We start from the raw sequence: 17,763 nt of genomic DNA on the forward strand, positions 1-17,763 counted from the left end.
ATTCTCCCGTCTAGAACGGAAGCTTTTCTTTTTATCCACATTCTTAAAGAAATGGTCTCTGCCTCCAAAGGCTTTCCCTGATATCCAATCATCTCAGCCTTTACGTCACATATAGTTTATTCATCAAAGTCTGTTTAGAAGAACAAAGATACATCTGTTTTACATTTAGGCAGACAGAGCTCCTTAAATGTTTATTAAGCTCTGCTACCAATCACATACCCTGCGTTTGTACTTCACAGATTAAACCCAAAATAACTTGAAATATGAATTTCTTCCAGATGTTTTTTTGTCTGCATTGCTTACTTTGTCCCATAATAATAATTGCAATTGTAAGGAAATCAAAGAATCAGACTTCTTTTCTACAACCCAATTAAAATCCCTTCAAAAGAGGAAGGCTTTAAATTTGTATTTAATTTGATTTAACACACAATCATACCTATATAGATATACAGATACTGATACTGATATAATTTACAAAACTAGGGGTATGCTTATCTGGTGCTTATCCAAAGGAAATTACACCCCTTACCCTATTCTCCCTAAACACGATATACAGGGCATGACACCTATATTTTGCTCTGTATGTCTTAAAGTTCTGGTGGCCTGCATTGTACAGATGCTGTCTATTCTGCTACAGTTTAGTGGCTGCAGTTAACAATGCATTCATGCTTTAAAGCTATGGGAACATAGGTTTCATGAATTTTAAGCTATAAATCCTCATAATGCTGGTTGTTCGAGTTTAGCAATTTAATTTTGCACAAGACATGTTGAAATTTACAGTATTGGTGTTGGTGATTTTATTTGAATTTAGTGAAGAGAATATTGCAATTTATAGCTTTTTTGCTTTCTAATCTGATCCTTCTTTGGGGCACTGCCTTGATGTCTAGTTCCAAACCATCAGCATGTTAATGCTGCCCAGCTGTCCTACTCAAATTGCTTTTATTGGTATCTCCTTTACTCTCTGGTGTCTCAAACTCAAACAGCAGCATGAGAGCTGAAGTCTAACCTGAACACTTATTTCCATTAATTCCACAAGTAGCGACTTAAAATTGTGTTGAATCATGTGGTAGTTCTGAGATGTTGGATTATGTACAGCAAGCATGGGTAAATTCGCACAAAAGCACAAAGGAACCCAGAGTCCAGGATGAGACCATCACTAGTCTCCATGGATGAAAGGTAATGTACAGCAGGCAAGTTGATATCCCTGCTGTGCCACTTCACTTAATCTCCATCCATAGACAAAGCTTGAACTGAAATATTTCACAACATATATTCGACTAAAATATGGTGTTCCTGTCCAGTTTTACACAATATCGCTAGACTGGCAGGCCCCAGTTTATTTATATCAATAATAGCTGAGCCAATCAGCGTATTCCATGACACTGCAGTGCAAAGAATGTGAGATAGCTATGGGAATGTAATAATATTGAAAAGTTATTGTGTCTCTCTGTGTGTGGTTTTAGCGTGTGTTCAATTTCAAGCAAATATGTTTTTAAAACCTGTCGTCTCCTTCACATATGTGATCTGATGTAAAACAGAAGGAAGAGATTTTTCCCTCTTCAGTGGAGTCAGGAACATGAAAGTATTTTACTAAATGGACAATGAAATTGGTTTGGATTGCACAGCAGCAATGTCACTGTTTGTAAACACTCCAAATATTTCTGCTGTTTAGATCTACACGAGGCATTACATCCTGTGCATTAGGATACTGAGGTCAGGAACTCCACACTGTGGCCCTAACCTGCAGGAAGGAGTGTTTCTGCAAAGCCCTGATATCATCTTTAGAAAAACAACATAAACATTGTTTTCGGAGACTCATATTTGTACCCTGCGTTTGCAAACCCTCAAAATTCTATAGATACCTGTGTTTTTCATTGCTTTGCTCAGGCTGGACCTGTTGCCATTAGATAACAGGGTTAGCCGCAGGATTATTCAAGGAGCTCAATCAGGTGCTTTGCCACATTTACCATACCATAGAGCCATATAGCTTCTGTGCTTTAGGAGTTTGCTAACAGGCGGTCACAACGATTTCTCAGAGTTTGAAAGAGACATGATTGTGGGTGTCTTGACTTTGTACTACAGACTGTTACTGCAACCAGGAAATCAATGATTAATATAAAACTGATCGGTTTATGTGTGGCCAGAAGTGACTGGAGACAACTGCAGAGGGCTGGGATTTGAATTGCCTCCACCGATACGCACAAAAACCACAGTGCTGAATACAAGCAGTGAGCAAACTGTATCAACCAGAAAAGTGTGCATCTCCTTGTTATCCTGCTTATTACTTGCACTCCACTGTAAACCAATGAACCTTCTACTGTTTAGAATGAAATCTCTGCAATACAAAGTGTGTGGGTGTGCAGTGTGCACACGCATGCTTTTTAAATTGTGAGTAGAAAACATAACATTCCTCAGCCAGGAGAATGCTTTGGCACCTCATGCTTCTAACCTGAAAACAATTATACAGTTATCAGTATAGCTTTAAGGTCAGGTTTCATACAATATGTTTGACCACCCACAATGGTAAGGGTCTATATTAAACTGTGTTATTAAGGGATTTACAACTTTCTTTTGTAAATTATTAACAGCTGATTATCTGTTAACAGGACCAGTGTAGGCACTATAGTGGATTTTGAAGTGTTACAGAAGATCAAATACTAATGCTATAAAGCATGATATATTATATTTTATATACATACTGTACATCAATACCACTAAATACATTTTTTTCTCAGTCTGATTTGTGTTTTTTAGTATGGGCTATACTTCAAAGTCATTCTAATTTGATAGGTCCCTCTTCTTGCCTTTGAAATCCTGTATTTAACCAGGCTGTATCAGCTGAGAAGGGGTTATCATTTATATTGATGACCTGGTTAGCAGGGAGGGGAGGGGAATGGAAAATCAAAGAGAAACTGTTAGTTAAGACTGAATAACTAGTCTATAAATGCATAGCAGTCTTCAAGGACCAGCCTGAGTTTATAACTCCAGGCTCACATTGATGCTTGCCTATTTGATCCATACACAAGTTATTATTGATTCTGTGTCTCATTTAGCACATGAATGACAGGAGTTTGTAGTATTTAACCAGTGGTCCTCAAAGTTGTGCCCGCGGGCAAATTCGTGCCCACAGAGCCAGGCCATCGTGCTCGCGGCAGCTGTTCTTAAATTATGGGTTGTGAACACATTTCTGGCGGGTCGTAGCGTGGGAAAATAATGAAAGCTTTAAACACATTTATCCAACAAAAGCGCCACTGCAGTCTGTGGACAGCGCTGCTCTCTTATGCTGTGCTTGTACGTACGCGACATTTTTTTTCCAGAATTGCTTTTGCGATACGATCAACCAATTGAATAGCGGCATTGTCTCTGCGGTAGCCCAATCATAACTATGTCTGTTACAAGTGCAGGTACTAACTGTAAGTTTAACAAATAGGAGAGTCAAATATCTGCCAAGTTTTACGCAGCTGTCCAATCATAAACAAGCAGAGGCCGTTCACGGTATTTGCATGAAAATTGCAGGCGAGTGAGTAGCTAAATGGGAAGTGAAAGATCTGACAGCTGTCCAATCATTCGCGAGCAGAGGCGGGGTGTTAATATGCCGGGTAAGCACTGAATTTCGCCGACTATTATTGAGAAAAATAATACATTTCAGTATGTAGAATTTAATTTTCTATCTCTATATTTTTTTTTATTTCACCAGACAAGGGAAACACCGTAGTCGATTTAGTTATGAATCCACTTCCTCTGAATAATTGTACTGGAGATGAGTAATCTTTAAAACAGAGTAGTGTTGACAAATTTGTCAAATTGAAACAAAGCGAGACGCTATCTACACTTTTTTTATTTTAGTTAATTGCGAGAAGGCAGTATGTAAGATAAGTTCCTATGCAATAGTCAGCGTGCCCGCAAGCAGCCAAGTAAGATCAATTTATGCCCGTGCCAATATTACTTTGAGGACCGCTGTATTTAACAGTGCTCCTAGCTTCATGCCACCTCTGTTAAAAAGATAATGTGTTTCGTTTGGTCTTGTCTATTTGGACATTAAGCCATTGTCTTTACTGACTTGTGGGTAGCATATGTATACATAAGCTATATTGCAATGCACCATCTCATGCCACCCCCTCCCCAACAATGTCGTAAGTGAACCCACAGCTGACAAACAATTAAACATGTTGCAGGACTACGTTAAGAATAATATTAAGTAATGTTTCTAAAGCAAACATTTTAAAAGCTAACCATTCAGAGGGAACAAACAGCAAGTATAAAAACTACACAAACTAGACAGGATTTCTAAATTATTATCTTTGTTATGAAAACAGGAAATAGTGGATGGTTTTACCAACGTTTATCCTATGTAAATTTATTTCAGTTGAACTCATATTTTTGGGGAATTCAACGTTTAATGAGCTTCACCAATTAAAATCGAAAAGTTGCAAGACTGTTAAATATCTAGAGCTTGCCTATTGGTTTCATCTAGTTAAGGACCAGGATAGCTGTTCTTGATGGAAGTCTCCAGAAATATTAAGATAAGGAATATAATTGGAGTATTTATGCATTTACTAAAACAAACATAAAATAATATATATTGTTTATGTATGGGGAAACACAGTGAAGGTTTTGTCCCTTGTTAGTTATGTGTTCTCTCAGTTATAAAATATTTTCTTTTTACCCCACATGTATACTCCTCTATTAATAAAAATGAGAAACGCCATATTACGAATTAATACCAAAATATAAACACAAACCTCTCTTCTCTGGCATGTTTTTGCTCCTCTCTTTTGTCCATATAGTCCCGACTAAAACAAAAAAGAGAAATGATTTAAAAAACAAATAAATATATACTGTTGAAGACAATTTGGGCAGTTAAATAAAATGATTTTTTTTATCATTTCTGATTTAAAGTAGAAATTCAGCTTTATAATAAACACAACAAATAATGCAGACATGCATAAAATGAAAAATAACATGCAAAAATTAATTGAATACTTTTTTAAATTTACTCTTAACCATGTTTGTTGCTTTTATTAAACACAAATTTCCAATTTATTTTTTAGCTCTTGATGATTATGTATTTATTTATTCTATGATTTTCACCCGGTGTTGCTTTTCAATCAAGATAACTGTCAATAATTAGCAATGAATGGATTTCATACAAAATATGCTGATTGCCCAAATATTTTTGTCAAAGCACGAAATTCATTTTTTGTCTGTTATTTTTCATTTTATGCATGTTATGTAATAATTTGTTGTTTTATTATAAAGCTGATTATCTACTTTAATTGATATATTTCAATAGAACAATTAGAAATGATAGAAATCACATATATATGTGCACTGCTAAGAAATTAATTACGGGTATGATATACCAGGTAAATATTATTTATTAATAATTCAAATACACTAAATTATGAGGATTCCCCTATATATGTTTACCATGATACTGTAAATCTACATAGCAATTTTACAATCTGTTCTCTATTTTTTACTGAGATTTGACTGATTTTATTGTGCTTTATTATGCTTCAGCATACTTCTCTGCTACTTAACATGCTTGCCACAGCTATTCCACTGTTTTTTAGTGCTTGCATTTATAGATCTACAGTATATGTTTATTGCTCTTTTTGCTTTTCTGGAACTAAATCAATGTAGGCATGTTTTAACAATACATCTCAGACAAGACATACCAAGCCATCTGCTAATACATCTAAGAATGTATATTTGCTGAAACTTTGCAAGGTATCTAAAGGTTGGGGGCTGGGCAGTCTAAAACTAGGTCATTGTGATTCAACAATTAAATAAGGATATGCATTCAGCAAGTATTATTCATCAGATTATTCAAGAGTCTAGGGTAATAACATCAACAAATCTAGATTTAATAAAATACAATTGAACTGGATACGATTCCCCAAACACGGCGGCTATGTAAAATAACCAGTATCATGTGGCTGTTCTAAAAACAAGCGACACCTCCTGCTACCATCTCAAACCTTCTGGACAATTATTTTGTGGTGCCAAATATATTGTAGTTAACTCGGTTCCCGCAGGCAGGCGCATCACACAGGGCAAGGCGCATCACACAGACCAATTCTGTCAAATTACTGAATTACAAACGATACATTGAAATTTCGTTCTGTTTGATATTTTATTTTAAAACACTTAAACTCAAAATCAATTATTGTAAGGTGTCATTGGTTTTATGTTGGGAAATAGTTTTAAGAAAAATAAAAAACTGAAATATCTTGCTTGCATAAGTATTCAACCCCCACACATTAATATTTGGTAGAGCCACCTCTTTTGGGGTAAGTATGTACCAGCTTTGCACACAGTGTGAGTGATTTTGGCCCATTCTTCTTGGCAGATTTGCTCCAGGTTATTCAGGTTGGATGGACGAGACTTGTGGACCGCAATTTTCAACTAGTGCCACAGATTCTCAATGGGATTGAGATCAGGACTTTGACTGGGCCACTGCAGGACATTCACCTTTTTGTTCTTGAGCCACTCCAATGTTGCTTTGGCCTTGTGCTTGGGATCATTGTCCTGCTGAAAGGTGAATTTCCTCCCAAGCTTCAGTTTTTTAGCGGACTGAAGCAGATTCGCTTGCAGTATTTTCCTGTATTTTGCTCCATCCATTCTTACTTCAATTGTAACAAGATGCCCAGTCCCTGCTGATGAGAAGCATCCCCATAGCATGATGCTGCCACCACCATACTTCACTGTAGGGAAGGTGTGTCTTGAGGCATGGGCAGTGTTAGGTTTGCGCCACACATAGCGCTTTGAGTTTTGGCCAAAAAGCTCCATCTTGGTCTCATCTGACCACAAAACCTTTTCCCACATCACAGCTGGGTCACTCTCATGCTTTCTGGCAAACTCCAGATGTGCTTTCAGATGCTACTTTTTGAGTAACGGCTTCTTTCTTGCCACCCTCCCATACAGGCCAGTGTTATGCAGAGCTCTTAATATGGTTGACTGGTGCACCATTACTCCACTCCCAGCCACTGAACTCTGTAGCTCCTTCAAAGTGATTGTTGGCCTCTCTGTGGCTTCTCTCATAAGTCTCCTTCTTGTTTGAGCGCTGAGTTTTGAGGGACAACCTTTTCTTGGCAGTGCCTGGGTGGTGTGATGCAGCTTCCACTTCCTGATTATTGATCCAACTGTGCTCACTGGGATATCCAAACACTTGGATATTATTTTGTACCCTTTCCCTAATCTATGCATTTGTATTACTTTATCTCTAAATTCTGTAGAATGCTCATTGGTCTTCATTTTCCTTCAGATTCACAGCCTTACCAGTGATCCTTCAACAGGGGGGTTTTTATTCAGAAAATGTGACAGCAACTTTAATGGTTCACAGGTTGAGGCCAATGGTAAGGTAATTTTGTCCTCATTGGGGCAATTGCTTTCATCAGTGCATACCGGGAGCCTCCATAGCACAGGGGTTGAATACTTATGCAAGCAAGATATTTCAGTTTTTTATTTTTCTTAAAAATATTGCCCAACACAAAACCAATGTCACCTTACAATAATTGATTCTGAGTTTCAGTGTTTAAAAATAAAATATCAAACAGAACAAAATTTCAATGTACCATTTGTAATTCGTGATATTAGAGAATTGGTCAGAGGTCTGAATACTTTTGTAAGGCACTGTATATATATATATATATATATATATATATATATATATATATAGAGAGAGAGAGAGAGAGAGAGAGAGAGAGAGAGAGAGAGAGAGAGAGAGAGAGAGAGAGAGAATTATGCAAACTAATTGAGACGAATACTGGTTCACATAATCGATTTGAGAGTTAACATAGTCCATACTGAGGATATATAGCTAGTAACCTATTCTATCACATTAAGCATACAAAATTGCAAAGCTTTACAAATCATTAAATTAATGCAAATCAGTAAAACTTGAACACCTACAGTTAAGGTAATTAAATACTGTAATTAAACGTACCATATACCAAACTTTGAAAATCAAAGAATACAATTCAGTACAACTTTGACACATTGTGGAACTTTAGGAATCATTCATCTTCAAAAATGGAATAAAATGTTTCTACACTTTGATACTTGCTGTTAAGGCAATGTAATAACATGCAATTGAAATGTATAAAATAAATGTTCTTAGCTGCTCAATAACAGACAGACAGGATCTCCAGCCCTTACTGACAAAATAGAAGAAAAATCCATAAAAAGGTGAATTTTATTTTGCTTAACTGCAACAATTTAAAGCACACAATGATCCACACATAATTCATCACATGATTACAGGTGCATACAGTTGATAAGACAGTACGGTTGATCAGAGATCGGATAATTGGCTCTCCACTGTATACACTTTTCTTTTGCTTGTGGGCCATCTATCCACAGTCACAACCTCCTCTTCAAAGTCTTTTTGTTTTTCTTTTTGGATAATTCAAAATGTATGTACTCTGTGTCCTTGGTCAATGATGTAAGCTCCAGGGGTGCCTCAGTAACCTACTTGAATTTGTTCCTCTCTTCCCGCTCTATCCGCAGTAACCTCTCCTCTCTCTCCTGTCGCCTTCTCTCTCGCTCAGCCGCTAGGGACTCCTGGTGCTGTCGGTAAGAGGAAGTGAGCAGCCCACCCAGCACTGGTCTGTGAATCAACCAAAACGTAGAAAATCACTTCCACTCTATATTGTGGTAATGAATGGCTAAACGTTTGATTTCAAAACATTTTGTTGACTTTAGTTTTTTTTTATATTTTTGCCTTTGGCATCAGAACAGCATAAGCCAATCACAATGTATCTTAACGGTCGGCAAAAGAAAGATTGTGAGGCTAATGTGATATTTAAATTTGTCATATTCTTGGATATAGATTAGAATGTGGCATAGTTTGCAAGATAGGCCTGGAGTGATCATTTTACTAAGGAGTACTAAGAATGTGTAGATTTATACTACATGCCACTCGGTACAAAAGGATTGCAGATGCCTAGCTTGTATTATTAGGCTTTATAGCCTGTAAACTGAAATGTGATTTTTACAGACCATCAAATGGGGCCAAATGAGTCCACTGAGAATTACAGGGGAGGTAGATCTAGGTTAGGATTTAAATGGAATTCTTGATTAACTGCAGGTGTAAAGAATACCTGCAACAGTACAGCACAAGCTATTTCGTGCTTGTTGGATGCTTGCTAAAGGTTCACTTCACATATGTTTATCATTAGGAGCCTTCCTAAAAACCTGGCTTGGATCGCCAAGCCTCCACTAAAGAAGAAATATGTTTCTACGCATGAACCACTGAAAAACGTTAATGGTTTTAACATTTTAAACTGTCTCTCCAACTGTATTTTTAATTTGTTTTTCTTGAGGCTTCTACAGTTTGGGGGCTGGGGACCCTAAAACTACATCATTGAGATTCAGCAATTATAAAAGTATATGTATTTAACCAATGGCAATACATGCCAGCTGTTATCAGTTCAGCAGGCATTATTCATCATTATTTTCCATTGTCTTTCCAACTGTATTTTTAATATGTTTTTGCTGAGGCTTTCTTTGAATGCAGAAGTTCAGTAAACTATACCAAAAGTCTGTGGTTTTCAAATGAGGGATGCATGCTGTTCAGAATACCATGGGGCTTTAATACCTTTAATGGCACATTAATAATAGTTATCACATTAGGTACAGTGTAACTGTAAATAAAGCTTAAAACAGAAAGAAGGTAGGATATTAATGTTTCTCCATTCAATATAATAAGTCAATCAGTTATACTTTACAGTTTTAAATACTACATGAAGTCTAGGGGGCAGCATATGATTAGGAGCTCACTGGTTAGAACGCGATAAAATAAAAAAATGGCGTGTACTTTCACTGATGGCTTTAACTACTGTAATATATGGCCCCCTTACCTGTCATACCATCCTATCGAGGAGGTAGTGTAGTGCTGTCATACTACTGTGAATACTGCTACTGAGAAAACAGTTCAAACAAACAGCTCTTGTACACCAATTCAGCAAATTGCTCTTACTAAGCCATCTGCACATGAATGCTGCATCTGCAAACCTGTCTGTTTTGGAGTCCGGGGAGGGTGACACAGATGTTCCATAGCTGGAGGTGGGTGTAGTGGGGGCACTCAGTGTAGAATAGGATTTGCTGCTAGTGTAAGGGCTGCTGCTGCTGGTGCCATAGCTGTTGTATCTGTGAGGTGCCAAGGAGCAAGCATGAACAGAGAGAGAGAGAGAGAGAGAGAGAGAGAGAGAGAGAGAGAGAGAGAGAGAGAGAGAGAGAGAGAGAGAGAGAGAGAGAGAGAGAGAGAGAGAGAGAGAGAGAGAGAGAGAAGAAATAACGGTCAGTCTTCAAGCCAACATGCTGCACACAACATAGGACGATAGGGTATCCGCAACACAAAACACAAAAGAAAACAAAAACATTGACAACATCATAGCCATTTGAACACTCTATCAAGCTTTAGGCAGTGACAACAAGCAAGGGTAAATATTTGACTTTTTTTTTTTTTAAAAGGAGTCTATAATAACTGGTGTGCATACAGTATGAAGACATTTTTATAGTATCCTTATTTATAAAATATTTGCCACACTGGAGAATAATACATTTAGGATGACATGATCATACTATGCTGTGAAAAAAGAGCACGAATGTTATTAACTGAAATTGTGGAAAGTTAATTTGTTAACTAAAACAATAAACTCCAATGTTTGCCTTTGTTGTCCCCTATAATTTTACTAAAAGCAAATGCTGAGGCATGCAATGCTTTTAGATCTTAAGTCATACAGCATACCAAAGAAAGCAACCACGGCATAATGGGAATGGAAAGGTTCAACCTAACGCATTGAAGCCACCAATGTGTAATTATGATGAAGATATAAATGGATGGGTTATATTTTGATATTTCCAGTCAGAGCGAGCAAGCTATGTTCCATGAATGCTGCAGACATTGGGGATGTCCATCTTCCTTCCAGTATGAAGACAATGATTAATGCTGGTCCACACATACATTGTTTCAAACGGGAAATGATATGCCTAACATGTGGACATGGTGTTCAGAAAACAATTTTAAACTGTATTTCTACCCATCATACACTATACAAATGAATTAACAACCATAAAAATAAAATAAAAAAAAAAAACCTCTCAGTCCAAGTTATTTATCATTACAACTATTAGGGCTGATACGGTATTTCTCTTTGTTATATTCATTATTCTATAATGGTAATCTTCAATCTCTTCTGTGTTTCACTCCTGCAGACTTGAATGTTACACTTTAATCTTCCAACTGTATGTGCACATCATTTTTATTTTGTATTGCAGGTTAATATACGTGTACCACAGGCTTATTGAAGGCGCTGACATAAAGATGCATCTCTATTATTACTAGATGCAACTCCTACTGTGCGGGAACGTAGAGCAAACAATGAAAGCCCTGTGACTATACAGTAGTTACACTGAGACAGTTGCCCAGCTGTCACCAAGGCTTACGCAGGTGCCTTAATATTTTTAGTTCTGGAACAAGAACTGCCAAGTTCTTCCAAGAATTCGCTTGGATGTTGTTCCACTAGGAACATAACATTTATAGGACTTCATTTCACAGGTCAACCTACCTGCTGGAGGAGTACCTGGATGAAAAGGGTTCATTGGATTCTGAATATTTGCTTGAGCAGGTAGCATCTGCTTGACTGTGAAGTAGAGACAGAGCAGGAAACAAAGACATGGAAAATACACCAGAGTAAAGGACATGAGAAAGATAATAGGTCTTTGGAAACATCAAGCTTAAAAGCTGAATTGACCTCCATGATGCAATGAAAAATAATCACCTATAAAATGAAATTATACATAGACAAAATTATATCAGTTGTTTATCTAGGAATTCTTTTTTAGAGTGGTCTTTTAGAATACAAGAGCTATGGCTCTCTTTCCCTACTCAGGAAATTAAAAAGCACAGATCACTGGCATTGCAAAAAACAAAACTGTTCCCTTCTAAATCAAGAAGGAAATCTAGAGTTTTGTTTGCTGGGAATGAGGATGTGCGGTTGATGTAGAATTTCTAAGATGGGGCTCTGAGGTTTTCAACCAAAGCATGAAGGCTTCAATAGACTCTACATTTTAAAGCAATGCAAACCGCAAGTTAACAACCAAACAATGCAGTGTTAATGTGACGTCTAACAAAGCATACAAGAAACGTACGACATGCATTGCTAGTGAGCTAATTCAACAAACATGAGGACACAGTGAAATAACCTTACAAGCTTGCCTCTTTTAAAAAGCTGAACAGAAAGTTAAAAACACATACTGTAATATTACTTCAGAATCTAAATTCTGTCACAGTTTGCTGTAAATCTAGTAAAGACCAAAGGCAATTTAGTCAGTGTGATTTCTTGCCATGAAGAGTGTGGCTTTTTTTTTTTGCTAAATGACTAAAAGAGATACAAACACAGCTGTTTTCCCTAATGCTCTGTACTGGGGGAACCTTGATAAAAGCAAGCTATAGCCTGAAAAGCACAAGTTTCTTTTCTAATTTGTTGTATTTTTATTAGCACTTTGAAGGCTGAACCAGCACTTAAACTGTCCTCTGTTTTTCTTTTTACTAGAAAGTTTTGCATAGCCACAATGAAAGGCAGATGAACAATAAACTGCAGGTGGTCACACAAGACTATAAAATGGAAAATGTAGCTTTCCAGCAGCTGGGATAAAAAGACTACACCCCCAGTAATATTTGGCAGCATTTTTTGTGAACCCCAGAATAAAACTAATGCATTCCATTAGAAGAGAGTCCTACCTCTAGCAAGACTTTGTATACGAACTACAACTAAAAAGCCACTTCCATAACCACATCTACTCAGACACTAAAGTTAGTTCCACATCTGTGTTAAGTGCAAATCAAGTTCTGGTTATTTGTGCAGAACAAACACCTGTTCCCTTGTCGAAACAGGGCATGATTAAAGTGGCTTTTCGATTTTAGTGGCAGTGGCTAACTCTAGTGTCTACCTGTTGGATCTCATTGCTTCAGCCTCTGTTTCCTTGACTGTAGAGGGAGGAGGCTCATCGAAGTCGTAAGAGAAAAGATGGAAGGGAGAATGAGGGAGGTAGGGCAGTTTTTCCACAGTTGGAGACACAGCCGGGGTGATGTTGGCTGAAGAACCCTGGCAACCAGTTCTGTAAGTGGTGGTGGGCAACCTTCGGTTCGCTAACAATGTTGCGAGCACGGAGGTTGGAGGAGACACAGACAGGTAAGAGGAGTTGGGATGGTTGATGGAGACTGTTGCCCTGGCTGAGGAGGCTGGAGAGTTCTTTGCTGTAGGGTTGTTGAGAGGCCTATCTTCTTCAGAAATCGGTACGCTTTTGGCTACATATTTAGGACAGCAAATGGCGTCGGCTTGTTCTACGTTGTCTATCACTGGAGATTGTGAAACCACACTGAAATTGAAGATGAAGTAGGAATGGAAAGGGGGTGGAAATAAATGGGACCAGGACACCAATAGTAAAAATAGAGAAATATAACTTTAAGGTAAATTTACACAAGTTAATATTTTTGTCTTTTACATAGACCAGAAAAACACCAAGATAGAATACAATTTGTAAGATAAATCTTAGAAGATAGATTTTATTTTACTGAAGTGTCAAACACCACCAGCCTGATCCACTGAACTAAAATATTATACAGATATAAATGTGTTTTTGTTTTCTTATTCTGCCATCTTGTTTTGTGCAGAACTGGACTCCACAACAGACCCAAACCCATGTCGTATGATGATCTGTCATGATCACTGATCCAAAGATACAGGTGAGAAAATATAAAATCATGACATTTACTGTACGTCAAAGCACTGGACCCTTTGTGCATGTGGGGAGGTTTTTATGATGAACGCTGAAGGGCTCTAACAATCCGTTCTATTTCGAGAAAACCATTTGCAACTTGATTAACTGTGCCTGGAAGTGCTCCAAGCTAAATCTGTAGGTAGTCAGACTGCTGCATTAAAAGCAGTCCAGGTGCCTTTCTGAAATATAACAAGTCTTGAACTATGTCCTGTTCAGTTTCTACTGCTGATACACAATAATACATTCCTACACAGTGACCAATGTTTTGCATAACAATACTGCTTCTGACACACTTACAAGCTTTTTCCGTCTGTTCACATTTGATAAATGCCAGAGTAAATCTACAAATGTAAATCACGGTGAGGTGGCGGTAGTTTCAGTGGTGGGGGTGGGGGATTGGTAAATATCAGGCAGGACCAAATGGAAAACTTTCTGTTAGTTTACATAAAGGAAAAGAAAAATAGGATAAAAAATGGGGAGTTTTAGGACCTTACACTTAGCTTATATTAAAAAGAATAGGGTTAAAAAGCACAAAGAAGGATACAGTACTATTAAGACATATGTGTCCAGACAAATGCGACAGATAAATCTGTATACAAGTGGGTATGCACCGTGGATGATACTCTGGCATATTATAGTAAGAGGAAAGACTCAAAGGAAAATTAAGGATGATGGGTAAGTGGGTTTAGCAGGTTTAGGGAGTGGGAGGGTCAAGTTTAGCTGCTAGGCTATGTTTGGGTTTTAAGGTATCCTAATACCTGTGTTTGACCTGTCTAGAGGGCTCTTCCTCACCCTCATCCTCAGTATTTGGCTCTGTGATTGGTTGTTCCTCTTCCTCCTCTTCGTTCTCCTCCTCTCTGTGATTAAAAGAGGGCGGGACCAAGAGAAGGGACGGGCAGGGAGTGGAGACAGAAACCATGCAAGACAACATGTAAAGAGAAACCATCTACAAGAAATGTAACAGGCATGGAAAAAATGACAAAGACACGAATACAGAGCTGAGGGACTGTGGATAATGTGACAGAGAAACAGATCGGACAGTCTCTTGAATATGATCGAACTATTATTGAAAACAAAACAATAATCTTGGACTTGCCCAAACTGCTACTTTCCCTAGATATGCTGATAGAATGAATAACATGTTTTAATATATATAGTCAACAGTCAAATAGGCAATATAATATAAATGCACACGGATGGCAGACAGACATAGAATTATTGTTTGTTGTTTAGCAGGCTTGTACAGTATTGTGGGTGTCTAAGCACTATATTCTGCTCCAGCAGTTTACCATGTGCCATGAATGATTATTTTTCAAACCCGTTCAAAAAGTTTACTACCACGTTGTTAATCTAATAACAAGTTACACTTGATTACTGTGGTCATAGCTCTTACAATCTCAAGAATCTACCACAAATTTCACAAATCACTGTGACAGCTCTGATTGATCTTTAAAACTCTATCGTTTATCACTTCCAAAATGCAGATCGTAAATCCTAGTTCCCAGCTAAACTGTAAATATAGATTATAAAGATATAATGATAAACTAACAAACAAAACAAAACAAAATACAAATTCCTTTTTTTAAATTAAACTGCATTTGCAATGTTACATTCTAAATTTATAAATAGGTTACCAAAATTAATGACATATTTGAAATAATAAGGCTGGCTGACCTGCCAGGTAATTCTGGTAAAGTGGAACGTTGCATATCCGACCATCACATTACCACCCTGATCAATTAATCACCTCGCTAAACAAATATTAAAAGTAGGCTACGAGAGTAATGGCATTGCCAGCAAATGCAGCTTCCGCGATGGAAACAGAAAGAAAGACTTTTGGTGTGTTCCCCTTTAAGAGAGGTGAGTGTGAGAGTTTCAGTCAGCTGGGTGTAGCAGTGATGTTTAAATACATCAGTCGAGAATTTTTTTTTATGCGAAGTATTTATATGATGGAGCACACGGTTGCAGATATTGGCAGCGTGTTGCTGTAGCTTTTAAATGCATTTGAATTAAACAAAGCAAGCTTCATAAACGCAATGCTTACCAGCAGTTTGTTTAAAATAGCTGAAGCAATATTCAAACCAAGCTGCTTATCGGCTGTTAGCAATATCAAGAAACAGCGCAAAGTACCGTGACAGAGATATTAAGAAAGCAGAACCAGGGAGGCAGGGACTTCTAGAGTTAAGAAAGAAGCCATCAGTTGCAGGTTACTGTACATTTACCGTTTGTTTTGTATTTTTTTTTTTTAAAAAAAGCTTTGCGCGGAGATGGCTTATAGCAAACCGCATAGCAACACTGTGTATTTGTAGCCTAATTAATCTCGTTTACGTTTGCTTACTTTTAAAGCAAAATTTCCCCCATGTTTAAAGCAGTTTGCCTGTTGTTATTGTTCACTAACCTATGTATGGATGTGTAAATGCTTTTTCTACAGATATTCGCAAATCCGACTTGTTCACAACCCCAGTCCGCAGGGGGTCAGATATGCAACATTGTACTGTATTGTAATTTCCTATGTTTTTAGTTATATTGTTTAAACCTGTTGTAAAGGCCTCAGCGAATCACTTCCATTAGGGTGTTACCTCAGAATACCCCCTCAATAGATTAGAAAGGGAGGCAAATAGTCAGGATTGGCTGACTGCCACCTGAGAGACAGGCACAGATCCCTTTTCAGCACAGATCCCATGCTGACAGTAAATGTGTCTATCAGCATCGTTAGCCTTTGTGCTAGTTCTGTGGTGGTGGCTGTCAGGAACTATCAACTGCTCCTGCTTTTCATTAGTGACATTAAAGTACACTGCTTCAAAGGGGGCACAGTTCCTGTCATGTGTGTGATAGGCATGCCATATTAAAACAAGCAGACCAGCATTTGACTTAAATGTCTTGAACACATTGACTGAATGAGTGATACTTAGAAATGTATTACTGTGGTGTTTTCACCCGTTTAGCTAAATAATCTCAAAAGTAGATCCTAAAATTGAATTATTACGGTACTGGCAATGATACATTTTATTTTTCTGTGCAACTTCGGGCAATAAAAACTTTTCATATTTTTCTAATTGCCTGTAATTTGTCTTAGGTAGTTAAAAAAAAATCCTTTACTGTCCCAGAATGTTTAAAAATGTAAACCACCTAGTGTGACACTCCTTAATGGTTCATTAAAAAAGAACACTCCAGTTTATTCGCCATTAACACCACAGCTGGGGTCAGCTCAAGTGAAATGTGCTGAATGAGAGCTGCAAACCCCTGAGGCTGTAGGTTTTCCAGAGTTCCAGAAGCCACCTTTTGGTTCACTCACTGATCCAAAACTTTTGAATTACATTATAAAACATTTATATAAAGTAAATACCCCCTCTCTTCAATTTTGTTTGACAATGCAATACATTAGCAAACTCGTACAGCAGCAAACTCTCACGTGTTACACTTCTCAGGGTTTGGGTGTCATACAAAAACCACAGAGTGATTTCTAATGAAGGTTACATTTTCAGTAATGATTAATGACGAAACTTTGCAGGGAGGTAGACTTTAACAAATGTTCAATGTAACCACCCTATTGCTGAATAGCTGCAAGCAGACAAAGCCGTAATTATCCACTACTGCAGAGAGCCAGCCAATATTGGGATGAAATATAGGAGAAAACCTCAAGAACTGAGTTTATGCAGTATGTACCCTGTCTGAGGAATGATTTGGTAGCTGCAACTGCTTTAATCTGTGGCATCAACGAATCAACAACACAATGTTTTCATTCAATGTGTTCGATAACTCTCCCAAAGCTAATGCATCACTGAGTATTCAAAAGTGACATTAAAAGAAGAAAAAAAAACACTAGGAAATATATGTTGCTTTTAAAGTGTACAGTCATTTATAACCATTTCAGTAAAATTACAGTTTATACTTCGCAGTAACTAGTGTAATTGTTTGGAATGTACAGTCATTATAAGGTTGAAATACTGTTACCAGTAGGTAATTCATTTA

At 37.5% G+C, this 17,763-nt stretch overlaps 1 protein-coding gene across 9 annotated transcripts in view; it reads right to left on the reverse strand.

The window, feature by feature from the left end:
- Positions 1 to 17,763, reverse strand: part of LOC121314771 (FH1/FH2 domain-containing protein 3-like) — a 263,850-nt gene that overhangs the window by 37,359 nt on the left and 208,728 nt on the right. For 3 of the 9 annotated variants that reach the window (XM_041248429.1, XM_041248428.1, XM_041248430.1), the window contains 6 exons: positions 14,550 to 14,648; positions 12,961 to 13,389; positions 11,577 to 11,651; positions 10,021 to 10,155; positions 8,480 to 8,614; positions 4,743 to 4,793 (listed from right to left, as the gene is read on the reverse strand). In XM_041248429.1, the coding sequence (XP_041104363.1) occupies positions 4,743 to 4,793; positions 8,480 to 8,614; positions 10,021 to 10,155; positions 11,577 to 11,651; positions 12,961 to 13,389; positions 14,550 to 14,648 (924 nt within the window). The remainder of the gene's footprint in view (positions 1 to 4,742; positions 4,794 to 8,479; positions 8,615 to 10,020; positions 10,156 to 11,576; positions 11,652 to 12,960; positions 13,390 to 14,549; positions 14,649 to 17,763) is intronic. The other 6 variants (XM_041248434.1, XM_041248433.1, XM_041248437.1 and 3 more) reach the window with 4 other exon arrangements.

The sequence above is a fragment of the Polyodon spathula genome, chromosome 4, assembly GCF_017654505.1.
Source record: "Polyodon spathula isolate WHYD16114869_AA chromosome 4, ASM1765450v1, whole genome shotgun sequence".
In the NCBI taxonomy this organism is placed as follows: Eukaryota; Metazoa; Chordata; class Actinopteri; order Acipenseriformes; family Polyodontidae; genus Polyodon; species Polyodon spathula.